Genomic DNA, 26,804 nt, shown 5'->3' on the forward strand with positions numbered 1-26,804 from the left:
AGAAGATGTGAAATGTCTAAGAGATTAAACCCTAATCAGGGGGAATGTTCCCAGTTAATCTTTGCCCAGACCCCTAAGCAGGGACCTGGATTAAGGCAGTGCACTTGGCTTGGAGCCGGGAGTGCTGGTGCTCTGGGTGGTGGGAATGGCAGCAGCATCTCCATGCTAGGCTCAGACCCATCCTGGGGTGAAGGGGACAAAATCCGGGGGCTGGCAGTGTGCAAGCGGTGGGACACTGGTGGGTTGAAGGTGGTAGCCGTGGTTGGGGTCAGTGCCATGCTGGGGGATGGTCCTGCATGGGCTCCCACCAGCACCCCCCACTTACCCTCCTCTCCTGGGGTAGCTGCTCTTCTCCGTCCTTGTAAAACCCCAGCTAGAACTATCTGGGGAAGCAGAGTCCTTGCAAGAGGGAAGCAGCCCTCCGCCTTGCGTGTCCCATTCCCCTGCTTGCAAAGCCTCGAAGGAAACATTTCGAAGAACAGCCAAATCCCGCTGCCCAGTGTTGCCAGCGCCGTGTTTCCTTTTGGCCAGGAACCAGCCTGGGGTGACATTTACTGCCGGAGAAACCGAAACTGCTCTCGCCTGTTTGCAGACCGTCACCTGCCTGGCACCCAGCGCCTGGGGCGGTGCCGAGGCTGTGCCTGGGGTGAGCTGGTACCAGGGACGCAGCGGGGCTGGCGGGAGGAGCCGCAGTGCCCCTGTTTGCTTTGCACCCGCGGCCGGGCGTGGTTTGTATTTGCGTGGAGCAGGAGTGGGTTTCGTATCCACTCTGGCTTCCCAGAGGACATCACCTCAGCATGTGGGATGTGCCCAGCAGGCAAAATGCCGTCAAGAAAAATGAATTCCCTCTCCCGTTCACTTTTCCTGTGCTTTTCCTGATGTCAGATGAACCAAATCTCCTCCTCCTGGAATTGCTGGGGCTGTGGTGCCAGGGAAACAAGGAGTGAAACCTTCTCAGCCCCAAGCACAACAGGCTTGTGGTCCCAAATAACCAAATCCCAATCAAGGACAAGGCAGAATGAAGACAGGAGTGGCTTGTGTAGCCCATGTCTCTTCTCCCAAGTGACTTCGGCATCTTTGTTTAATCTCTTGGTTAAAAATTACGGACGCTGCTTGCCTGTGGCCACTGAAGATATTAAAGAAGGTATTAGAGCAGGACAAGTTATTACCCCTGGAGTTTTGAACAGTTTCCAGCTCTGGGTATTACGTTCATCCTACCCTAAACTCCCTGCTATGGTCTCAAAAAGCTAAGGCATTCGCTTCTCCTGAAAATCCCTGGGATCATGGGCATTGGCCATCTGGGCACTGATCCTGCCCAGGCAAACGCTGGCTTTGGTGCTCCACGCACACAGGGTTCTCCTGAAAGCACGCCCGAACCCCGCTGTCCCAAGTAGTTAGGCCCTGCTAATCCTGCTTTGCCAGGTGCCGGGAGGGGGAGGGTGGTTTAGAAAATCAGCCTAGCACTTAAGGAGGCAATTAATACAAAATTCGCTGTCACTAAGAGGATGATGACAAGGCTTCATCTCACGGGAGCATGGCAGCCAGCCAAGTAGGCTTCTGTCCACCAGGATGCTTTCTGGGGCCGCAGCATTTGCAATGGGTAAGGGCAGATTTTGCATGCCTCCCTGCCTCCCCCCCATCCCCCTGAGGATCTTCCTTATAATTCATTGCAGGCTTGGGGGAGGGTGGGAAATGCTGGGATGTGGCTGTGCACCCCTTGGCTGCAGACCCCAAGGTGCGCCCCCAAAGCCTGTCTCCTCCTGAGCCAAAGGGAGCCCAGGGCATTTGGGCATGAAGTCCTTGCAGGGCTGAGCCACCAGCTTTCGAGGGGCTGCCTTTGCCCTGCCAGGCTGGGTGTCTCCTGTCCTCCCTGTGCGCGGACCCTCATCCTCTTTTCCATCCTGCTCGATGTCCTCTGCCTCTCTCCTGGACTGGCCCTGGCTCGGTGTGGGGCTGTACTCCTTTTCTTTGCTGGGGACCTTCTCACACTCACTGCTGATTTAATTCACAGAGCATACGGAAACAATTTCTTTCAGTGTGCAAACACTTATGTACTTCTGATGCACTCGTGTGCTCAGATCAGTTGCAGTGAGAGCTGATGCTTTTTACCTTTCTTCTATTGGCAGATATTTGCCAGTGCCTTTTAGTGAACAAATTGCCTTTCCCAAGATCTGGAGGCATGAATCACACAGATCAAAGCCATGGTACGGCTGAATGAGCTGGCAGGAAGGATGGGACGGGGCATGCGGGTGGGACACTCACTTGTCGAGGAGCTAAAAATCAAACACAGAAAAGACAATGAATGGATGTAGAAGACTGAATCCGGTAAGACTGTATATCTGCAGTAGGAAGTGGTCACGTGCAAACACCCTCTTGCAAAGCAGTTGTTCACTGCTGGGACAGGCCAGATCATGTTGCAATAGGTTTATGAGCTGGCAGCTTGCTGCTTCTCGTCCTGTGGCCCAGGGCATCCCTGGCCATGCAGTGACACTGATCCAGGGGTACCTGCAATTGATGCTCATCTGCTGATGGCAGCTACCAACAAAACTCCAATCCAGAAGTATTTTACACATTGAGGTCAGAGCTTCTGCTCCCACCACACAGCATACAGCCCCCAGCGGGACAGAGGGGACTCAGCCGTGGCTGGAGAGGACAAGGAAAGTTCTTGAGATTCAGGGGGGAACAGCATTGCGAAGGTTTCCTCTGGATGCTGGGACAGTCCTGTTTCCTTGCAGTGTTTTGGCCAGGCTTTCACACCAGCCCAGGGAATGAGAAGTCTCTCCTGAAGCATGCCTGTTATGTACGTGTCCATATTATGCATATGGGTATAATAGACACACAACCTTGAAGGTAACGTATGTACTATTCGTTAAACACTATGCATATGTGTTTCGACAACATAAGTGACGCATTATTTAGTAATATTTAATAAATCTATTTAAAATGACAATTTTTATTCTGCATGTTGACAGCAGCATTAGGTTATTAAGGCAAAAAAAGGCACTAGAAATCTATTAAGTTTTTCCCTGTTTTTAATTTTTAATGGAGGCAGCCTGAAGGCAGTTGCACTTTGGGTCGGTATCCCAGGCTCTGGGGAGCACAGCGCTGCTGCAGGGATCCTCCTGGGGCCTTACAAAGCACAGAGCCAGGGGGAAGAGGAAAGAAAATCCAGCTCCTTGGATTTCTTGCCAAAGAACATCCAGAAGTCAGGCAAAGACAAACAGTTTCCAACGGAGCAATTACAAGAGCTATTTCCAAACCTATCACAGCACTCTGTGTAACACCCCACATCCACTCCTTGTGTAACACCCTCTGGCTTTAAGTGTCTTATACAAGCCCTTACTCACTCAGTACTGAGCTGTGCCTAAGCCAGGATTGAAGGTGAATCCAATTTAGAAAAACACCCTTGATGAACAAAGCATGAAGCAAAGAGGAAAATTTGCGTGGCTGCTCTGAGGCGTGGTGGCACAGCAGTGTGGGGACCGTCTCCAGGTGGCCGCTGACGGGCCGTAGGATCACTCGTTATAAAGGGGAAGTCTTGACTCAGCCCTGAGCAGTGGACTTGGCCGTCCTTGAGGATTGCAGGAGCTGTTTAGACCAGGGGAAATCTGGTTTTAGCACAGGAGGCAACTGAAGTAGCTTGTGAATGTAAACACCTTGGGATCATTAAAAAAGGCAAAAAATCCATTTTCTGAACTCCGCTGCAGCCAGAGAGGAGCCTGAGGAAAGCAGAGGAGATAAGAGCTTGACGTTTACATGGTGAAGGACGGCTTGTGACATTGAACTAGAAATTTGACCTCAAGATGACTGTGGAGGATCTGCGGGCTTCGGGCACCCCTTTCTCGCTATCCTTTTCAGGCAGTGGCTTTCTTGCCCTGTACCAGGTTGGGGTGGTGCAGTCCCTCCTGGAGCTGGCTCCCGAGCTGCTCAAATCCGCCTGCAAGGTCTATGGCTCATCCGCCGGCTCACTCATCGCTGCCGCCGTGGTGTGTGGCATCAGCCTCGGTAAGGCAATGACCGCCTGGGTTTCTTTGCTACAGAATTTTTATTTCAGAATGGAACGGGAGGTGATAATGTCTTAAGCACTGCTGGGAGGCGGGATGTGTTACTGGTGCAACTCATATCACTTATAAGGCATAAAAGAAATCCTCAGGTGATGTCACTTTTGGCAGTCACCCTGAAGCAATTTTGGGTGGTGTCAGCTGAAAAAGCCAGTTAGTGCTGTCTGAACGTTGTCTCAGGTGGTTGGGTAGATACCACATGGGCAAATCTGGACATACCTGTATATTGCATGGGCTCATCCACCTGCTTCTGCTGAAGGAGCAGAACTCCTTCCCTTCTGCTGCCAGTTCCAGGGAGTGCCGAGAAGTGTCCCAAGGCAAGTTCAGCTGAGCTTATGCCATATTATAATATGCACATATAATGTGCTTATGCCCACATAATACCCCCACTTTTCCCTATGGGTCAGACCCCTTAGCGTCCTTAGGGATGCGAGCGGCAGCCACATGGGTGTCTATAGGGTTAACAGCCCCACTTGCGTGCTGCTTGGGTCAGCCCAACCAACTGATCCAGCACAAGGGAAGATGTCGCTCAATGCCTGTTTCTAGATAGCAGAGAAACTTTCCTGCTGGCAGAAGCACCAGGGCTCATCTGTGGGACAGGATGTGCCAGGGGAACGGCGGTCCCCACTCCTGGCTGGAGCTCTTATTGGTGCAGAAGAGGTTTTTACTCTGAACCACTTTAGACAATGTGGAAATAGGCCCCCTTAGCAATAAATCTGCATGTAGAATTAATTCAGAGCAGTTAATCCACTTAAATAATCACATCCTACCATGTTTCTAATTGCAGTCTGTATGTAAACTAGTGTATGCAAGACGTGCCTTTGAATGCTGATCCAGCCTCTGCATCAAGCGATATGGATGTTCAGGAGGATCAGGGTCCAGGCACTCTTCTTAGGGTCAAAATAATAAAAGAGAAAGCAAGGAGGAAATGTAAAACACTTATAACCTCTGATGGGCACTAGAGTCACTCAGCTGGAGCTAAAAATAATTCAGAACTTGGCAAATAAATTTAGACAAAACAACGGGCTATGTTCTGTCAGAAACCTTTCTGCCCATGTGGGGATGAACTTCCCTACAAATCAGCAAGGGCCCTAGTGCTCTCCTCTCTGGTGCAATGGGATGGAGCTGGGGCTCCCACAAGTGCAGGTCGGTCCAGCTGCTCTCACCAGTGGCATCAGCATTGGAACAGGGGGCTGCGGCACTGGGCTGGCTGGGCACTGGCCCCTTAGTGGAGATGCTCAGATGATCTTGTATCCGAAGCACCTTCTCCAGAAGAAAAGATCTTTTGAGTAGTGATGTATCCGGTTGGGTTTCTAATAAGGGAAATGCAATGAGGCCCAAACCTAGCCAAGTTTCTAGCCAAGAAGAGGTGCAGAATGAGGGTTAAGGGCGTGCTCAGCCCCTGGAGGGGTGTCTCATGGGGTGGATGCAGTTGCATGCCTGGGCTGGGTGAGGAGCTCAGCGCTCCCCAAGCCAGGCTGTCCCCTGCCATCCCACCACTCACCTCTTGGGCACGTGGTTATCACCAGCAAGCTGATGCAGCAGGACAGCGATGGCACTGCATGTGGGGGTCAGCCCAAGCAACCTCATGCCCTTGGCCAGAGCCTCCGGAGCTGCAGCCAGCTATCACTGCCTGCCCAGCAGCTCACAGGTTGGTTGTTCAGGTTTTCCCCATTGCCAGGGAGCAGAGCAGCCAGGCAATGCCTGGGGTGTCTCCAGCTCTTTCATTGTCCCTGAGGACCCTACATGAACCCACTGAGAGTTAATCATCGCACCACATGGCCTAAACATCCGCTCAAACAGTTATAACACCTCTTAATACCTGTGTTGCTCCAGTTGCCTTCAGGACACCGTCTGTCTGTCTGTGCTTTTAAAGCAATCTCACAAGACAGCACCTCTGCCCCTACAAAAGCTCGTGCAGAGTCCTGGTGAGCCTGCCCAGGCATAAGGATCATTCTTTGCAGGATTGTGGAGCTGGAAAAGCTTTACAAGGCCACAACTTAGCTGCCTGAGGTGGGGTATTCCCCCAGGTAACCTCTCCATTTCATCAAACAGACCAAGGATCAGTCCAGCAGTGCTGACCACGGGGTTTACTGAAACTCTCTTCCTCCCACTACTTCCAAAACCTCTGGCTGCTGCCCCCTCATCTGGGGCTCTGCAGTTCTCCTCCTTTAATCCAGCTTCTGGTATGTGCAAATGTCTGCAACGGCTTTTAACACCAGCTGGGATGTCGCCAGGGCTCAGATGGGGGGGGAGGCCCAGCACACTGCAGACAGGATGCCCAGCTTGCAGGAAAGCCCTGCACAGAGCAGGGGTATGTTGTGCAAGTCACACTGGCACTGACAACCCCACATCTGCACTGCCTCCCCCTTTCTGGGGCACTTTGGATCCTGTCCCTAGCCCGTGACAGGCACTCTTCAGCACTCATGAGGAAGTCACCAATGGGGCTGTGCTCAGTAGCATGTTGTCCTTTGAGGACACCATGGGGTGAAGTTCCTCTTTCCACCTCGTCACCGTGTCCCCAGTTAGAGCAGCAGTGTCATCCCAGGGTATAGTGCTCAGATCCATAAAATACTTTAACTGTGTGCAGTGTTAAAAATAGGATTGAAAATATAACTCTAGGGGCAGAGGCAATATTGACTGTTTCTCTGTCTTTCTCTCCTCCGCCCCCCACGCCCCGTATCAGATGACCTAAAGGAATTTTTCTTTGCAACTGCCAAGGAAGCCAGGAAAACCATCCTGGGCCCCCTCTCTCCCAAGTGCAGCTTGCTGGCAAATATCAGGGCTGTTTTGCAACGGAGGCTGCCAGAGGACTCCTACCAGGTGGCTTCGGGGCGGCTGCACATCTCACTCACACGGGTAGTGGACGGCCAAAACGTCATGGTCTCTGAGTTCAGCTCCAAGGAGGAGCTCATTCAGGTAACGGGACCCTCCTCTGATGCCCATAGGAAGACTTCTACCCACCTCTTAGGGTGGAAGTACCTAAACATCGGTGCTGTTAACTGCACTATTTTCTACCCAAGATAGGAAGAGTGTCAGGAAGCTCTGCCAAAGCCATGGTCCCATCACCATCAGCTCCTACAGGCTTGGAGGGAGGGAGGGGAGGGAGAAGGATGCTGTTAGGTCCAAAGCCAGCCAGGAATAAATCATGCTCTTATAGAGAAGAAGGTTTATTTCCAGCCTCAAAAAACTGATGCTGGCATGTTGGCCAGCTTTAAGTGCTAATGACCTTTTGCAAAGAGTGCTGTTAATGCTAACAAGACCTCTCGGCTTCCTGAACAGGTCTCTTCTTGGCCAAGTCCTGTTGGCAGTAATTTTTCTAACTTCCTCAGCGCTTTCCTGGGAGGAAATATCTGGACAAAGTGCCTCTGTTGCCGAACCACAAATAGCTAATTAGCTAGCAAATTGGCTGCCAGGGAAAGAATCCCAGGGTAAAACCTTAATGAAGCTGACCATGAGATCATGGACTTGCTTGTCCCAGTAGAGGACAGCAGAACTGCTGGTGTTCACCCTGTGGTGCATGTCCCAGAGGAACCCAGGAGCCTGAGATACTCATTCCCAGCTGATGAGATTGGTAAAAAATGGTTATACACCCAGCAGAATGAAAATGCATTGTGAGGATGTTTTGGTTTTGTCCAAAAACCTCAAGTCTGAAAAATGACCCCAAAGTTTCGCCTTGCCACTGCTAGTAGCAGCATTTGGACAGTGATATATGGATATACAACTTTAATGTTGCTGGCAGCTACAAAATAAGAAGTGAAGTGGTATGCCCTTATCCAGAGAAGCTGTGTTGAAATTAGATGTTTTGGCCTTCTTGAAACATTTCTTCTGGGCACAGTCACATGCAAAGCCCAGGTGGTGCTGACAGCCCGGCTCCAGATGATTTGTCAAGCCTGAATTTGCAGGCACCCAGCTGAGCAGCCTTTGTTCAGGGCAACTTAGATAAGAACATTTACTTCTGCAATTCATCTCCTCCCCCAGGCTCTCATCTGCAGCTGCTTTCTTCCTATCTACTGTGGGTTCATCCCTCCATCCTACCGAGGTGTGGTGAGTGATATTTTCAAGAAAACATATGCTTGGAGCAGTATGTTCCTGGGTTTAAACCGCATGTTCCCTTCAGCAGGGAGGCTGTCTAGTACCTGTCCAGGCATCTTCCTTTGTTAATGGAAGATGATAAAGCCTTTTAGCATGCTCTTTGTACCATCCCATGATTAGCTAGGGTGAATGGCCATCTGGAGAGCCCCCTGATGCTTTGCCTACGGACAGAGCCTGGATAACTACATCTTGCCTCACAGGTCTCCAGAGTGGGATGAGAGGACGCCCACACTCGGGACGTTGACACGCAATCCGGTCACCCCAGGCAGGATCTGTCTGCAGCACAGATGTCTCCATTCACTCAAGCGCAGACTTGCATGGATGAAACATCAGAAGTTTGTGGGAGGATCCTCCCTCAACCATGTGCGCGCTCATTTGCTATGAAACGCTGCAGTGAAGTCAACAGATTTGGTCTGACTTCCTGCTAAGCCTCAGTGAAGGAGGAGCACAGCACCGCGCGTTCTCCACGCAGCGTGGCAGCGGACCACAGAGCAGTTAATGCATCACGACCCATTTGTGTGTCAAAGCCCACGAAGCCATGATACTTGGTTTGCAGTTGGTTTTAAGCCAGGGCCTTTCCTCAGCTCTTGTCGATCTGCACTGCTGGGCCCTGCTCAGTCCGTGGGTGTCCATGGCTGCCTGTGGCCAGGCCTCCAGAGCTGACGCAGGCTGCAGAGCTTTTACACAAAGCGTACAGTGTGTGCAGAGCCCAGAGCCCGGTGATGCTGCTACTTGGCGGTTGGACTAGATGATCTTGTAGGTCCTTTCCAACCTTGTGTTTCTATCATTCCATGAGACTCCTCTGAACTGGTATTTCACTAGCCTGTAATCTGATATGCTGCAGTCCTTGTAACCTCAAATCCCACCAAGCTGAGCATTAAATTCCAGTTCCTGTTGGAATACAGTGAATAACATTTTCCTTGCCCAGCGAGTAATTCTCCAGGGATTTGCAGACACTTATTAAATGTGGGCACCCTACTGATTGGGCTCACAGTAACGACAGAAAAAGACCAAACCTGAGATTCAAGACTTTAAATTTATATGACCCTGTATGACTTCTTAACAACTTTATAAAGCTTTATGAACTAAAGTAATAATTTTTCCGTTTTAAGAAGTGCTGTGGATTATACAGCACGTGGCTGGGGAGCCATCTAGGTGCTGCGGGCAGGGCACCCAGCAGAAGGAGCCGGCAGATGCTGGCATCTAGGCGAGGTGACGCTGCCCTCACACGTGCTTTGTAGCAACCCTTGGAGCAAATCCTGCCTCTGCTCTTCCCCTTCAGCGATACGTTGATGGAGGATTCACAGGTCTGCAGCCTGTCTCCAGCTTGGAGGAAGCCGTGATCACTGTGTCTCCATTCACGGGAGAGCTCGATATCTGTCCACGGGACTGTCCCGCCATCTTCTACTGTTTCCAGATCTTTAATGGCAGCATTCAGATCTCGGTAGAAAACCTGTGCAGGATCAGCTATGCCCTCTTTCCACCTAGCACCATGGTAAGCACACCAGGCCCTCGTCCTACCTTTGATTTGGTTAAAACAAATTAGTGCTGGATCTACCTTCCCAAGCTTTAGGGTTCACATCAGTCTCCGTCATTAATTAATTGGATTTCACGGGAAGGAGTCGGACCCTGACTGCCTTGGGGCAGTCCCCACTCCTTTTGCAGTGTATTTTTAGTGGACGCTGCTGGTGGGTGACCAGCCTGGGACAGGGTCCCGCCTCGTTTGACAGCCTGCAAAGGACCAGTGTGTTGGTGGCTGGAAACCACCCAAATTCTGTCCCAAATTGTCACTCCCAACCCTCCACAGCAAAAGAGCTTTGCATACATTCTGCCTCTCTCTCCTGAATGGAGAGCTCTTTAGTGACCTCTAGTGTTTCTCTTTGCAGATCTTGAACGACATTTTTTCCCAAGGGTACCAGGACACGGCCCTTTTCCTGTGCAGGAACAGTAAGTATTACCCCAGGACCCGAAGCGCAGCCTAGAAGCACGACCTGCTCAGCAGCGCATAGCCAATGCGGCTGGCCAAACATCAGCCCTTTCTTTTCATGGTTCACAGATGCCTTTGGCTTTAACTACTTTGACGGCAATTTCCGCTTTGCCAGCATGTGTGGGAAGAGCGACTTTCCGCAGCCCAGTGGGATGTTGAACAGCCTGGGCAAATGGGTGCCACAGTACCTGGTGCCACACTCCCTTCCAGGTAGAGCATTCAGGGTGCTGACCTTGGGTTTTGGGGGTAGCTGAGGCCACTAAATGCTTTAAGGGGTTCAATATTATATTTAAGGCATTACTGAGATTTTTATTAGGGTAACTATGTCTATAGCTGCAGTAGCCATTGCAAAGAGGCTTTGTAAGAGTGGCTCAAGCTGGATCCTGGCATGGGCTCGGTACATATGGGCTGAGCTGCAGCAAGAGTGGCTGGACAGGAGGAGTTGTTGCCTTTATTGGGTTATTTCTAATGACTGGTCTTTATTTACTTCGGTGTTGTCACCCATAGGAGCAGGCCTGGCTCAGTGGAAGAAGCAGGAGATGTTCAGACTGCAGGATCCACTGTCAAAGGTCCTGTTGCAGCCGTACAAGCTGCCGGCTTTTGTCAAGAAGGGGTAAGACCATCTTGAAAAAGGCATCAAAGCTGAGACTGATAGAGAAACAACTGGTTGTGCCTTCAGCAGTGGCAAGAGAGGCTGAAGGGACATAGTGCCAGGTTAGCTCTGGGCAGACAGGCACCCCTGCAAGCCTGGTGCTGGGGTGTGTAACAGGCTGTAGTATCCTTCAGGTGGCAGCTCTACAGGAAACACCAAGAGCAGCCTCTGGGGCAGTGCACGCTGGCAGTAAGTCCCTGTTTTACTATGAACCAGGGCAAGCTGATGCACACCCACTGCCTTTGCAAGGTAAACTTAGCAGCAGCTCCTTCCTCTGCAGGAAGATTTGGTATTCTCTGACGCCAAGCCCTGAGAGAGTGGGTGCAGCAAGCATAGGATTACTTGGGTATGGAAAAGAGCATCACCACGTGCATTTGCTGTTGACTCTCCCCCTTTTGCTGTACTTACCAGACCTTAAACTCCACCTGCTTATTTTGCTTTTGCAGGCTGAAGCAGCTGTGGAAGCTGCTGGAAGACATCGTCTCCCTGGCAAAACAGTTCCAGAAGCTCCTCCAAACTGTGGTGCCTGGCTTGCCTAAGAGAGCCATGGCCAGGGGGTGAGATGCCTGGGCAGAGGGAGGGCAGGGTGCAGAGCAGGGAAACCCCAGGGGAGCTCACCCATGGGTCACTGAAGCTGAGTTTGGCTAAAAATTCCAATCTGGGGTACTTCATCTTTAAAGTAACTATTTTTTACCCTGGGATGTTGTGCTATTTATTCAGTAACATCTGAAAAAAGCTACAAAACAGCCTAGCGCCACTTTCCTATGACAACGTATTCCAGAACATTTACATGCTGGGCTCTGTCCTAGGAGGACACGTGAGGCATGTCCACCAAAATCCCAAGTGGCATTTTGGTACTGAACTCTCAAGTATTCAAGGCAGTTAACTTGCCAAAGACTTTTTAGCCGTGCCTACCTAAAGTCTGCTTTCAAGTTACTCTGCAGGCAGCTGGAAAGGGACTGACACAGAAAGATTTTATCCTGCAGGCAGCTATCGCTGTGCAATTCCTCATCCAAGAAACAGTCCTTCAGTGTCAGATATCCCTGTTTTTTATTTTTTTATTTTATTTTTTTTGTCCATACTGGTTAACTGACCCTGGCTCAATTAACCACCCACTTGTTCCCATAGGTAACCATCCCGGATGGGCCCTGGGGTTCTCCAACGCCAAGTAGTTTTCCATCCCAGGAAGCAGTGGGTGACACCAGAGATCATTTCACATGGCTGTGTGGCTGCTGTCTTTTTGGAGTTTTACAGGGATGGCTTTTTCACTTGGGGAAATGGGCTGATTTTGTTTCTAGAGTTATTGCTGCAGTCTCCCCATCCAGGCCTGACCAGCTTTAACATGATGGCCAAGGAAAAGCACTGCAGTGCTGCACCTGCAGCCAAACCACAGGCTGCACAGGAGGGATCCAGCATCTTTACTTGCATGCGTGTATGACCCAGCCAGTTTTACCTAGCCACTGACCACCAGAAGCATCCCTCTCCCTTCTTTAATCCAGATTGCAGGACAGACATTTGCCAGGAAATGTTACATTTTAAATGTGTCAAAAACTTTCAAAGTGAAACACAGATGGGAAGGCATTAGGGAGCATAGCACTGGGCATGAATTCATTTTTATCTAGCTTCCTGAAATTATTTTACCAACTACCTACTCTTTAGCTCCAAATGCACTTGGAGGCCTGCTTTTCGTGCCAGTGGATGTAGGGGCACCTTTGGACCACACTGAATTTGCATCGATTAAGAAGGAAGGATGGAGAAGCCTAAAGATTAACTCTTCTCCTTCTTCAAAGCATTGCAGTCCTGGAGACTGTATCTATTACACAGGGAGAGCTGACATTTCACAAATACATTAGTTCTTTCTATCGTTCTGTCATTTGCTGATACAAGCAGTGTACAATCTAGGCAAACACACCTCTTGTTGCTGATCTGTAAGTAGAAAAAAATGGCAGCACTCTTATTCCAAACAGCTTTTGCTCATCAGATGCTGACGGATTGGCTGTATCCCCAACCAAGTCTCCCGCATTTGTTGGTTCCCGATGGGCAGTAAACAGCACAACAGCACAAGCTGTTTATTTGAATAAACAGCTTGTTTAATTGCACAAAGGGAAATAGTACAGATGGAAGTTTCATACAAATAGCTCTGGGGACTGCAGGCTTGAGTGTGGGATAGCTGAAAGCTGCACTGATATAAACAGATTCAAAGCTAACTATGACTGCGCAGTCAAAGATCAATATAATTACATTCTGCTATCTCTGCTTGAAATCAATGACCTGGAAATACTATCTCTGCAATGTGCACCTTTGAGCTTGCTAAAAGAAACCTGGGTGCTTGTTTTCGTTGGATCCATCAAAACCTGTTCCTATCTCCCTTCCATACTGGACAGATTTATATAACTCAAGCCCCTCAGCTAAAGCTGGGATGCTCAAAACCAGCTCGTGAACTATGACCATCTACCCCGCCACAGGTCAAAGTGGAGGTGGGACAGAGACACCCACCACTCCCAGGCAGGAGCAGAGCTGGTCAGCCTGTCATCTGCTTTACCTTATACTGCACTTCTGCCTTCCCTTCCAGGCAGACAGCCCCACTGTGCAACAGCCTTTCTACCAGGCTCCTGGTCTCTCTAGCAAGTACCACCACCCTTTAGCAGGATAGGGCCATTTCAGTCAGCCTCAGACAGTTACAGTATCTCTCACTCAAATGGGAATTAAAATCCCCCAAAGAAAGCTGTCATATAAGAACTGGATATCCAAATCCACTAAGTTTGTCTGCAAATCGCAGCCACAAAACAGGAGCATAGCTTGAACTACCAAGTGCATCTCACCTGCCCCAGTTACGTGGTATGATGCTTGATCAAAGCTAGCAAAACTTCAGGAATTTTCTTTTAACAAAAAACAGCCTACAGGGAACACCTAAAACAGAACTCCCATACCACAAGCCTGCAGAGGTGTGTTAGGACCTAGGTATTTAGTGACTCATCATACATATCAGCTGCTTTATGCTTTATTAAGCCTTCATCTTTTCAAGCAAGCACATCTGGTGCTGTCTGCTCTGCACAAGCTTGGGGCTAATGGCACAAAGGAGTCTTTGCAAGGGGCAGAGGCAAAGTTTGACATTTCTTTGAATCATCTCATGCAGGAGCTTGTTTCACCCCTGGCAGTACAAGCTGGGAAAGCCAGATGCACCCCCTTCAAACCATGCAGTAGATTCTGTATTTCTCCTCAAACAGCTCTGTTAGGGTAGGGTAATGAGGCCTGGGGGGATAGGAGGAGTGCTGTGGCCCAGCCTGTGCTGGTGACATTGTTGCCAGTGTGCTCTTCGATGCATCGTGGTGTGTGTCAGCAGGCTGGGTTGCAAGTTGCGCGCTTCTCTTTAAAACATAAACTGGGGTCAAAGGCAGCAGATGCATTAGGAACAATCTTCTGTAGCTGGCAAAGCCCTAAAGGGAGTAAAACAACATTGGTCAATTTGACTGACTCTTCTGACCCTTCTGTGACAAACTGGATTCAAATACCTGATAGGGCTGCTTCCCTCCCTCCTGTTATCTCCAATGTAATAGGATAAGCATGTTTTGAAATCCTTAAAATCATGTCCCCATATTCCTGTTCTGCTGCTTGGATTAGTCTACACTGAATCCCGTAGAGATATGAAGCCCAAGGTAGCTGTGATGAAGGTTTGGACGCAATCCAAGCAGTAGGTACTTTCTCTGAGGCTAGATCCCACCCTAGATCCAGTGGGAGGGGAGTCTTGGGGCCTGATCCATGCAACTGAGCGAAAACAAAACAAATGTGTCCTATCCTGTGTCTCAGGGTTTTTGCTGCAGATGTTTTATGCTGGACTGACTCTGTTTCTATGTTAGATACTAAGGGCTTGCAAAATGTCCTGCTGGGCAGATGGATAAAGAGGCAAATGTTTGTCATTAACTCAGTAACCTAGCCTGAACTTTGCTCCTGTGCAAGCCTTACACAAACAATAGTCGTTTTGGAGCTATTCTGGCTTATTCAGGAGCACAGTTGAGAGCTGTGTGCAGGTTTATACCCTTGCTTATTTAGTTACACCAATGACCTTACAGCGTTGTACACGTAGACAATGAAATAGCCTTTTTCTGACCTAAATCAGGGCTTTTCCTTCCCAGCCATGAAAAATCTGAGGCACTTCTCCCCAGGAGACTGAGCCCTTACTAATGTCTTGGTTGTTATCTGGCCTAACAAATAAGTCTTGATTCCTACCACAGGTGATCTTAGGTTAGTGAAAACTGTTACAGCCCAGCTGCTGGCTTAGGGAAAGCTCATTTTAATTCCTACCCTCAAAACTAGAGACAAAGGAACCCCTGATTGTCCAGACCCTGTCCAACATCCAAATAAGCCTGTTTCCTACTCTGCTGCTTTCAAAAGCTACATGTAGATCAGACTGATTGAGATAAACAAGCAAGCATGCAAACTATTATGCATTTTCACAGTAGGTCTCTTTCCACAGGTTGAGTTGTCAGTACTTTACACTGGTTTTCAAATGAAATGTCTTTTTTGCTTTCATTTAAGGTTTTGCATTCATTTTCCAAGGTTTTATTTTTAGATATGGAATGGTGAGGGTCCTGTTTCCCCCTTCTCTATTTCTCATCTGGTATGGTCCTCCTAGGTGTAGAAGCCACTATATTTGTATATTTTTTCATTTTTTTCTTCAATGTATGTGGTAACATTTTAAATCATCACCATGTTGGAAAAGCTGTGTAATTTCCCCTAAACTGACAAACTTGGAAATGCTGGAAGACTCTGAAAAACAAAAGAAATAATAAAGGGAAAAGCAATGATGCACCCTAGCATGTAGTTCATTGTATTCTGCTAGTAACAAAAATACAAACTGGAATTTCAAATGTTTAGAGTTCAACAGTTTTCCCTGTCAAAACTGAAGTGGGATTGAGCATTATTTTTGCACAGGATTTCAGAAAACTAGAAGTTCTGGGTTTAAACTTGGCTTATTTTGCTTAAAACCTACTCAGGCAGAGGTTTATCTGCAGCTCTAAAAATCTTTTCTTGCACATGGTCGCACGCTGGAATAACTAAGTAGAAATTTTGGTTTGACTGGCATAGCAAAGCCAGCCCGAACTATTGAGACATACTGCTCCTTCCCTTACCCTTAATTAAATGATGTGTGGGCAGAACCAGTTATTACCTCACAGTGTAAGTCACCTTCTGATAAGAAAGAGCTACTCCTCCAAAAGGGTCTTTCTGAGCTAGCCACGGACTAAGATCTGTACTTCATCTGTGGGGGAAATGATAATGTGGGCAGCTGGGAGTTCGGGTGCTATTTGTCAGAAGTCTGCCAGGGAGAAGCAGGGGAAATGTACCTGCCCTCAAACTTCACCCAAAACAAGCTCAGCACAAGGCTTCACTAATAACCACTGAGGGGAATCTCTCCCCTTCCAGATGTTTTCAGCTCATGGAGCCTGTAAAAACCCAAATAACCTTTCAGGCCAGGGCAAGTGTCACATAGCTAATGAAAATTGATGGGATAAAAAAAGGGTTGGTCCTCTACCTTCCTGATGGTTGCAAAGGGTGGTGTGGGTCTTCCTCCTCCACTTCATGTGCTGTCTGGATGCTTAGTATGTTCTCTTTGGTGATGTCCTCAGGGTCTGTGGCCCTGGAGTGAAGTATTCTTGCTTCTGGCTTCCTGTGCAGGGTCCCTTCACCTTTCTGACACAATTCCTTGTCCAATGGAAGCGTAAAGTCCTCAGTAAGATAATTTATACCAAATAAACCTGGAGGAAGAGAAGACAGTTCTCACAGGTTATGGGTCAACTTCAGCAATGCGAGGCATGACCACAGGCAACTGGAAAACAAGAGGACTGATGACCACAGTGCATAGCTAATCTGAGTTGGGTTTCTGGGTTAGGGACCACCAAACATTTTTGTTTGCATCAGCTTTGTGCATCAGTGGATGATAAGTCTAACATCACACAAGGCACCAGAGCCCATGCTTCTCATGTCTGTTCCCTGGAAAACTACCATTCCCAGCATGGCATAAGAAGAGAGGTGACCTAACACGTTCAGAGGGGAAGGAGTAAACAGGGAGCTTCAGCATTGGACACAAGAAGGATGAGACTCAAGTAATCCTGTCAACGTCAGAGATGCCGGAGTCTCTCCTCCGGTCACTTTATATGTGCCAGCAGCATATCCCTTACCCTCTGTCAGAAAACCAGCACTGTAAGAGAATCACCTGACCTACCTGCTCCTCATTCCCAACCACTTACTCAGGTTTTTTAAGAAGCTCACTGCGTCCCGGTAGCCGTCGTCATAAAACTGGTCACAAACCTGCAGGAGGGAGGTAGCAGTCAGGACAGATGAGCTAGCTATAGGGACCTCATGGCTCTGGGTACCTGTAGAAGTAGCTCACTTGCTTTGTGGGACACTGGAAAATACACAGGAAACGGTAGATGTTTTTTTTTGATATCTGTAAAATACAATCAGAGATTTGGAAATTGAAGAAGGCAGCTGGGCAATCTTTGGGACAGATGTCATATTCGCCAGCGAAAGCAGACACGGTGATCATGGTCTGGGATCTGAAGTTGGCCTTCCACATGCCGAGTTCCCCATCAACGTAACGCTAGGAGAGAAAAGAAGGAACCCTGAGCCACCTTCTCCAAGAGGGGAGAGCTGTGTCACATACGTGCATATTGCATTTCTTCCCCACCCAGTCACAAATAGGCCTGAGGGATGGGGGCTGTGGAGGTCTCCCAGGGAGCAGCCCTGAGCACTGTCCTTTTCACGTGCTCCAGGTCTACAACCACCACATCCTGTCTCCCTGTTGAACATTTATTCTTTAACAGATTAGTGGGAAAATGTAGCAGAAAGACACCACAAACCCCAAAGACTAAGGGTAGCTGCTTTCATGAGGAGGTCACTTGGGTCTGTACTGTAGTCAGGCAGTGGGGCATCTGGGTTCAGCTCTTCCCTCTGCACAGCACTCAGCAACTTTGGTGGCAAACACGGGTACAAACACACCTAATGCCACCAAAGGAGGAAGGACACAGGCGAGATGGGCCCTTGGCCTGACCTAGGACATGATCTCAGGACCACTGGAGTACTCACCACCCCATGGTACAGAGGAGGGAGGAAGCCAAAACACAAAGGGACGAAGCAGCTGCATAACAGGGCCTACGGGAGAGAAAACAAGTGCATTGGTGTGCAAAGAGCCATGAAAATGTCTTGGCTTTGGAGACAGTGGCTCATCTGTGTATACTGAAATGGGACCCATTGCTTGGTCACTGGGCACCACTGACTGTTGCAAACCAGACCGCAGAGGATAGCCACAGCCAGGGGCAGAGAAGGCGGAAGGTAACCTGTGAAACACCTTATTATGCTCCCCATGTACGCAGGCCTGTAGATAATTCAGCCAGGAATCAAAAGGGATCATTTTTGATTTTTTTCAGCTTGCCGCCCTGTCTGGTTTCTGTATTGGGTTTATGCGGCAAGGTTTTGGTAGTGGGGGGCTGCAGGGGTGGCCTCTGTGAGAAGAATCCAGAAGTTGTCTCTTGTTAGATAAGGGCCTGCTCCAGCCAGCTCCAAAGGGACCTGCCGCAGGCCAGAGCCAGGCCAATAAGCGATGTTGTTTGTGCCTTTGTGAGAGCAGATTTAAGGAAGGGGAAAAAAAAACCACACACACAAAAACAAAACCAACCAAACAAAAAACCAACCTGCCGCACCGCAGCAGCTGGGAGAAAGAGGAGCGAGAAGCAGCCCCGCAGCCCCCAGGTGAGTGCAGCAGGAGGCAGGAGGTGCTCCAGGCACGCAGCACAATTCCCCTGCGGCCTGGGGAGAGGCCCCTGGTGGAGCAGGCTGTCCCCCTGCAGCCCACGGGTCCCACACGGAGCAGATCTCCACGCTGCAGCCCGTGGAGGGAGCGGCCACCTATGCTGGACCCGTGCTGGAGCAGTTTGCTCCTGAGGGATGGACCCCATGATACGGACCCATATGGGAGCAGTTCTTGAAGAGCTGCTGTCTGAGGGCAGCCCCCGCAGGCTCGGTTCAGGAAGGACGGCATCTCGTGGGAGGGACCCCACGGGGAGCAGGGGGGCCAAGAAGGAGAGGCAGAGACGTGCTAGGGACTGACCGCAGCCCCATTCCCCGTTCCCCTGTGCTGCTCAGGGGGAGCATATAAAAGACAGTGGATGGGGGGAAGGTGTTTTTAGTTTGCTTTTAGTTTATCACTGCTCTAGCTTGTTAGTAGTAGGTAATAAATTACATTAATCTCCCTATGATGAGTCTGTTTTGCCCATAATGATAATTGCTGAGTCATCTCCCTGTCCTTATCTCAATCCTTGAGCCCTTTTCGTTGCATTTTCTCCCCCTTTCTCTTTGAGGAGGGGAAATGAGACAGCGGTTGTGGTGGAGCTCAGCTGCCCAGTTGAGCAAAATCACCACAGCTTCAGAGGCCAGTGAGGACAAATCACAGCAAGGAGCCAGGCTTCCCTCGTGGATGCCCGTGGGGCAAAGATAAATCGCACTCAGCCTCCTCTCTCCCCTGGGGGACCTGGGCGGCTCTCACCTGAATGAGGTCCTCCTTTGTGGCAAACTCCGAAACCGTCACGCTTCTCCAGTCGTGTACGCGGGTGAGGATAACATGCAGTTTCCCAGATACCAGCTGGTGGGCATTCACAGGCAGAAGTTTATTTAAGGTATCCTTTAGGATGTGAAGGATTTTCCCTGGTCTGGATAAAAGCCCTTTGAAACGGTATTTATCACCACTGATGAACTGCTTCTGCAACTCATCTAAAGCCAAGACAAAGCGATTATTAGTTATGTACTTTCTCAGATGTATTTCCACCTGGAAAAAGGGCATTTCACCACGCTGTTAAATACTGATAAAGAGCCATTGTCTTCAGTAGGGCTGAAGCTCTCATGTGTGGACCCAGATTTTCCAATAACTTCAACATTGCAAAAAGCAGAAGTATTTTGTTTTCTAACCCCATCTCTCTATTTCCTCCATCTTAAAATAAAATTTGGAGATATGGAAGAAAATCTTGTTTGCTCTATGTCTTAGTGTATTTCTGAGCTATGTGACTATAAATTTCTTTTTAATTCATGGGACAGTAATACCGATCCTCTCCACATTCAATATTTTCTTTCCCTTCTGTTTTATGAATCTACCAAAACCCCCAAACATTACGCAGGGCATTTTTATTTCTTATATTAGGTAGACTTATCATTAATTCAAATTAATAAGACTCAACGACTTATTTGATAACTATACCTTGCTTATTTTCTCTGTGCTGGTTAATTTTTCCATGTCTTTCAATCTTAAAGATGTAAACAAAGTAAAATTCTGAGGAATTAACTACTGTAAAAGTCTGAGGAATTAATTGATGATTAAGGATAACAATTTAAAAAGATCTTTTGCAGCTCCAGCTTATCTAGACATTTGATCTCTCTACACAGAGAATAAATAGAAGTGCATAGCCCTTACCCATATCACACTCGCACAATACCAATGCAGCTAAAATCGATCCTGAAGATGCCCCATAGATCTTGGATGCAGATTTCAGTATCTCAGGTGACAATTCCTGCAAAGCCTTTAACACTCCAGCTTCATACACTTGCATGAAACTGCAGCCTCTCAGCAGTAAAGAGAAAGATCTTCTCTCGTTTCTCTTTATCTTCATTACCTCTTCTGACACAAAATGCTCAAGTCACAAGAGAGCAGCTGCACAGGATAGGCTCACAAGTCTCTCCTAAAGCCAGACAATGCTTGGCTGGTCCCAGCCTGCTGCCGTTTCTGGCTGTTTCTGGCCACACTCTTGGTGTCTTTTTATCTCTCTATATGACAGAGATCTCACAGACAAATGTCTATTGAAACAACAAAAGTGGGCAGAAACGTGTGACGTGATGATGTCTTTTAATACCTAAGGCCACTCATTAAAATAAATGAACTGTGTTGCAATATGTTTCTAAGAAAGGTGTGCACTGAGCTGCTGGGTAAAAGCCCCAGGCAGTGTGGAGGGCCACATGTCTCCAGCGAAGCAGCCCGGGGGTCAACAGGGGCTCATTTCTGAGCTCTCCAGAGAGAAAAGCTGACTCCCTAAAATGGTGAATGGCGTGAGTGGTACCATGGGGTCCTGGCCTAAGTTTCCAGACTATTGGTAGGTAGGAAGCAGCAAATATTCCCTGGTATACAAGTGTCTTGCAAGATGCTACTCAAAACTGTCTCGTCCCATTTGTCACAGGTTACCAAACCCTGTCCTATGGAGTAGAGAACTTGCAGAAGGTGATTGGATTATGAAATAAATCACAATTCAAGTTGTTTTCCTAGTTCCACAATTTTAGGGTTTGAGTTTGCTCACAAATGGTAAAAATTCAGAGTACACGTAACAAGTCCTGGCTTAATCTGCCTCCTAAATGGCTGAGGTTTCAGTAGAGCAGTAAGTCAATAAGAAAGTAAAAAGGGTGAAAAAGTCCAACAAACATGGTGATCTATTGATTATCCACCCGGGAATAATCCACCAAGGCCTTCTTAGTCTTGCAGCTTGGTGACATGTTGGGAAACTACCGTGTGGAAAAGCAGCACCGAAAGCTGGGCAAGAGCAGAGGCAGCTGTCCAACAAATAACAAAATTTGGACATGTTTCTCCGCAAGATGCATGAAGATCTATCCAATGTCTTTGTGCAAAAGCTTCCAAAACCACCTAGGAGAGGTTTGTTTTCCTTTTGCTGTGTGTTGATGTAGTACTTTTAGTTTTGTGTCTGGGTGCAGACCTGATCTATGTAAGGGGACTGCAAAGCAACCCTCGTGTCAGCATAGCAGCTGTGCTGGTCATGCTGGTGCTAACAGGGCTGTTGTCGCCACTAAACCCTTAACTCCTGTCTGAGCACCATTGACACAGCGTTAATCCAGCCTCAATTCCACATGGGAGCTGTGTGTGTCACCACCCAGCTCCACCCAGCAGCCAAGCCACTAAGCTCCTTGTACACACCTTTATGAGCATTGCAGATCCCAGTGTTGAACTGCAAAGGGGAAAGAGAGAAGAAAAATGGAAAATTCAGGATGACAGGAATATATTCTACGCCTCGTCAAAGAGAACCAAAAGTATGGGAAATAATTGTCTGTCTACCCTTTAGTGTAACCTCTACGAGAAGAGTCAGTTCCAGACGGTGCTGTTTATCACATGCAAGAGGGATTTGGAGTTTGAAATCCACTGGTGAGCCATGTGAAGAAAGCTTCTGAGATTAAGAAAAAGTGACTTACAACTTTAGGACAGGGTGGAGGGTGGGGGAATAGCTCCAGCCTTGCAAAAGCACTAACATTGCCATTGCTTCCAGACCTGGGTACAAGCCCTCCTCCCCTAAGTCAGCAGCATGGATAGGGAGCTAGAAATGTGACAGATTATCACACTACTTTACAAACACAGCTAGACAAGTATATTGCTCAAATCACAAGCCAAATGCACAAATCAGGCCACACAGACCACATTTTACTCAATTGCATTTCTGCATTATTGAGAAATCTTGTAGATCCATTTGTTTTAACTTCTTATCCAGTCTTGTAGAACAAAGTAAACAGTGTTTACAATGGAAAAGTAGAGGAAAGTCAAGTCTCCACCTTTTTACTCCATCAATAGCAGGTACCGCCACCTCTCCTTGTCTTTCAGAACCTCAGACTGTCATTGGTGGCTTTTGAAAAGAGCAAGAATTAGTAAAAAAAAAATAAAAATCAAGACTGTTTACGCAGCCCTGGGTGTCAGAGTGCAAGGTACCCAGACCTCATCAGCGGGGCTGTCAATGTAGGCGAAATCCAGGTAACCTATAAATAGCTGCGACCCAGATAGAATTACTGTTACATGACTGATGGTAATTGAGAAGTCCTGCTGTGGAACTGCAGAAGGTACTTCATGGCCACTCTTTGCCCGGCAACAGCACAGGGTGCAGACTGTGTACATCTGTGTACATCTCTGTGTGATTTCCTGAGTTTTAGGCCCATTGTATTTTACCAGGCCAAACGCCCTCATGCTGCTTGGCACATGCCACGTCTTCAGCATGGGGTGAGCAACAGCTCCTAGCAGAGGAAACTTGCTCCTTTGCCTCTTCATCCCAGCTCTGGGGACAAAGCCAAGCTTGGCATTGAGCAAAGCAGCCATCCAGGGTGTGCCAGTTTGAAGCTCCTCTTCAGGTAGACAAATGGAGAAGACATAAACGTGCATTCATGAGAGGAATGACAGTGGCAATACACAAAGTACGATTTTTTCCTATGGTGTTAAAACTAATTACAAGCCCACCCAACACCCTACCTATAGTCAGGACACAGCAGGGAACAGGCTGACGGCTGCCAAGATGTTATCTTGGCTCCCAAAGATGGCATGTTTCGGAACTGAAGCCAGAGCAAAATGTTTCTTTCACGGATCTTCTGTAATGAAAACTTGTGACTTTGTGGCTGCACTGTTCTGGGAATCCAGTGGTGTTCCTAACCCATACATGGTTTCCGATGTGCAAGTCATTTCAGGAAGGAGATTTTGAGGAAGTAATTTCTGTACATTTCTGAGGGCCAGCGAAGCACTTGCATCGGATGTGTGGTTTGTCAGACTTTAAGCATTAGCACATGATTTGTCAAATACATTAAATGCACAGCAGATGAGCCTGTACTGCTGTACCTTGCAGGATTTAACTAGCTGTGAGCTGTAGGTGCATTGCTTCCCACACAGAGCACTGGATGTCCCGAAACATTGACTGCCACTGAGAAAAAACAGAAAAGCCGTATCCTGAGTGTTTTTTCAGTAGGCCATATATGACACATTCACTCTCCTTAGACAGCAGTGTCCAGCTACTTTAAATTCATCATCCTGGACAATGAAGCTTTTAGCTGGTCAGGATGTTCAGGGCAAAAGGCAAAGGTTAGGAAGGGCTGAGCTCAGACAAGCTGTGTCAAATCGCCTCCCAAAATTTCCTAACCAACCTATACTTGCAGCAGTGCCCATCACTGATCTAAAAACCCCCATGACAGTTGGAAGACCCCTGGAAGGGACAAACAGTGTGCAGGATCTGGGAGCATTTTGAACCCTGAAGCTGCTGATGCAAAAGGCACTTGAAAAAAAGAACTCAGACTGCAAGATGTTGAGCTGCAGAGGGCACGTGGCTTTCCAGAAAAGCAAAGCTACTCTGAGATCTCCAGAGCAGAGACAGACTGCTCCTTGCTGTCTGGAGCATGTTTCCTCTCTCGGGGTCAGCAGGGATTTGTTTAGGCTGTATCCTCTGGTCAGGGTTCCTGGAAAAAAAGGGTACAAATTCTTGCTTTGTATTCCCATTTACATTAGCGAGACTGTCCCAACACCAAAGGATTCATTAGTCTTGCCTGTGGTCTATGCCCTGCTTTCCCACATGCAACAAGCCTAACCTCATCGCCCTGCTGCTTCTGTGAATGACCAGAAGCAATCTGTGGTGCTGCCGAATCCAGAACATGAAAACTGGACATTCCCAACAGATACAAGGGAGATAAAAGCAAAGGGGGTAGGGGTGGAATCACTGTAGAAATTCAAGATAATATCTTTATTTTGGGTTGAAATCTTCTCATGTAAAAGCCAAATAAATCTGGACAAAAGTCAATTGACAGTCTTTCTGGAAGGCTTTTTTCTTTCTCTCTCTCTTTTTTTTTTTTTTTTGTCTAAAGTCTGTAAAAATGATTAATCAAGGAGTTTCCTTGGCACCTCCCTCGCTAAGCACACTCGACAGGAGCTTGATAGAATGACATGGCTCTCACAGTGGTCTGGACCAGCCAATGGAAGGGAAATACTGTTTCTCCCAGTTCACTGGTGTGTGCTGTGCTCACCCCATACACCTTGCCTACCTCTCAGCCAGCTCAGGTGTTGTATCAGCACACAGTGGCGACCTGGAAACACCACCTAATCACCAGAAAAGGCCAACACCAGCCCCAGAAACTACGCTCCCATCTGCTCATCTTCCTTCCAAAAACGTAATTTTACTTGAGTTGACTTGATCAACGTTTTTGCCAGAGTTCACTGACAATCTTTATTATAAGGAAAAAAGATCAATCATTCCTCTGCAAACCGCAGTTATTTCTGTGACTCTGGCAGCTCCCAGAAGGTGCCACATCATACTTTTTTTTTTCTTGTAACAGGAACGTCATATACAAAACTCCAGCCTATACCATATTTAGCATCAGCTGCAGAAACCCTTCCCTTGCTCATGCGACAAGCACCTCATCCAGGCACATGGTATGATGTCACTGCCCACAGCAGCCAGGGCTGCTGGCACGGATGAACCGTGCTGATCGTGATGAAAACCACTGACTTCACAGATGTCCTACAGCTACAGGCAATGGCCGTGATGCGTGCAGCCAAAACAGCCCGCTGCCATGGGTGATACGGAGCCTTCTCTGCTGTAGACGCTTTCCTGCTCACAGCTGTTCACCGAAGACTTCAAGGAGAGCGCCCAGGTATATCTGTAGCAGATCGCTACCTGCAGTCTAAGGGAATTAGGGCAAACACTACTCCACTTCAGGCTAGCAGTGACTCTTTAGCTTTCCCAGAGCTGTCAGACCACCCTGCTACAAAACCGAGCCAGCTTAGCACTACGCGCGGCACAACGCCAGGGTCAAGCTACATCACCCCCCTTCCCGGGGCAGGAGCGGACGCCTGGGCAGAGCCCCGGCCCCGTCGCACAAAGGGGGCAGCCAGCCTCTCTGGCGCAGGTGCCCGCTGCACGGCCGCAGGGACAGCTCTTGCCGCCGGGGCAGCGGGCACGCAGCCACGGAGCGTATTCTGGAAAGAGAAAAGCCCAGCCACAAGTCAGATGTCGCCGATTAAAATTTCCAGAGCACTGCCAGCGCAAAGGTGCAGAAGCCTGCAGGTCCTGGGGGAGGATCCGAGCACCTTTAAACAAGGCAGCTTAACCAAGCAGCGGGGCCCCGCAGGGCCGCGGTGCCACAGCGGGCGGCGGGGGAAATGCCCCGGCCCGGCCCGGCCCCGCCGCCGGCAGCACGCCCGTGACGAAGCTCGGCGCGCGTTTAAAAACGCCTGAGCTGCGCATGCGTGCGGCGGATTTTGCCCGTGCCCGCCATATTGGAAAAGGGCAAAAGGAAGCGCTCAAGGCCCCGCCCCCTCGGGCGCGTCCGAAAGAACGTCAGGGAGCGACGCGACCTGCGGGGTCACGGGGAGGGGGCGGGGCTTGTGCTGGGGGCGGGGCCTCGTGTACGCGGTGGGCGCCGCGCGCCGGGTCTCGCTCCGGAGCAGCGCCGGGTGCGCGCGTTGCCGTGGAAACGGAGGCAGTGACGTGCCCTGCTGCAGGCTCGGGGGTAGCGGGGTCCTGGGGGCTCCCAGCTGCACCAAGGCGCTTGCGGGGCCTGGGCAGCGAACGGAGCCGCCTCTCACGTAGATGCTTCCTGGATTTTGTAGTGGCTTGCCTTGAAGGCAAAGGAACAAGCAGATTTGCAGGCCTGAGATCGATTCTCAGGGTTAATCGTACCTAATCACAGAACCGTTAAGGTTGGAAAAGCCCTCCAAGATCATCTGCTCCAGCCATCCCTCCCCCCCCCACCAGTGTCACCCACTAAACCCTGTCCCCAAGCACCGGGCCCGACCTCTCCTCGAGCACCCCCAGGGACGGTGACTCCCCCACCTCCCTGGGCAACCCGTCCCAGTGCCTGACCGCTCCTTCTGAGCAGAAATGTCTCCTCATTTCCCACCCGAACCTCCCCTGGCACAACTTGAGGCCTCCCTGTAGTCCTATCGCTAGTTCCGTGTTCAGCCATGACAATCTTCTTAGGTAGCAGGAAAGCTCAGAATGAGGGAGAGCTTGGAAGGTCATGTCCCGTTGTGCTGCTCTAAGCAGCATCAGCCATGGGATCAGGTCAAGTGCTTGTAAGGGATGGTCCAGCAATTCGTGCCACTAAGGGGTGTGAAGGGTTAACATTGAGGCCTGGGTTTAGGCGAGAAGAGAACAGAGGGATTTCTTCAGAGAAAAACTACTGACTCTGCACGGAGGTGCAGTAACTTCTGACAGCCGGCCAAGAGACC

General features: G+C 49.0%; 2 protein-coding genes across 2 annotated transcripts; one reads left to right on the forward strand and one right to left on the reverse strand.

Moving 5' to 3' along the window:
- Positions 1–3,245: 3,245 nt before the first annotated feature.
- Positions 3,246–15,966, forward strand: PNPLA1 (patatin like phospholipase domain containing 1). Its single transcript, XM_013200345.3, has 9 exons — positions 3,246–4,005; positions 6,748–6,980; positions 8,043–8,108; positions 9,439–9,651; positions 10,043–10,103; positions 10,213–10,353; positions 10,651–10,756; positions 11,242–11,352; positions 11,924–15,966. Exons 1-9 carry the CDS (start codon positions 3,804–3,806, stop codon positions 11,925–11,927), a joined length of 1,137 nt encoding a protein of 378 aa, XP_013055799.2. The 5' UTR covers positions 3,246–3,803; the 3' UTR covers positions 11,928–15,966.
- On the reverse strand, positions 14,098–26,500 carry LOC106048434 (omega-hydroxyceramide transacylase-like). Its single transcript, XM_013200346.3, has 7 exons — positions 20,253–26,500; positions 19,335–19,558; positions 17,879–17,944; positions 17,184–17,393; positions 17,041–17,101; positions 16,326–16,548; positions 14,098–14,232 (listed from the first exon to the last, which is right to left on the reverse strand). The coding sequence occupies exons 1-7, from the start codon at positions 20,446–20,448 to the stop codon at positions 14,202–14,204; spliced, it is 1,011 nt and encodes a 336-aa protein (XP_013055800.2). The 5' UTR covers positions 20,449–26,500; the 3' UTR covers positions 14,098–14,201.
- Between the last annotated feature and the right edge of the window lie 304 nt (positions 26,501–26,804).

This window comes from Anser cygnoides, chromosome 25 (assembly GCF_040182565.1).
Source record: "Anser cygnoides isolate HZ-2024a breed goose chromosome 25, Taihu_goose_T2T_genome, whole genome shotgun sequence".
NCBI classification, from domain to species: Eukaryota; Metazoa; Chordata; class Aves; order Anseriformes; family Anatidae; genus Anser; species Anser cygnoides.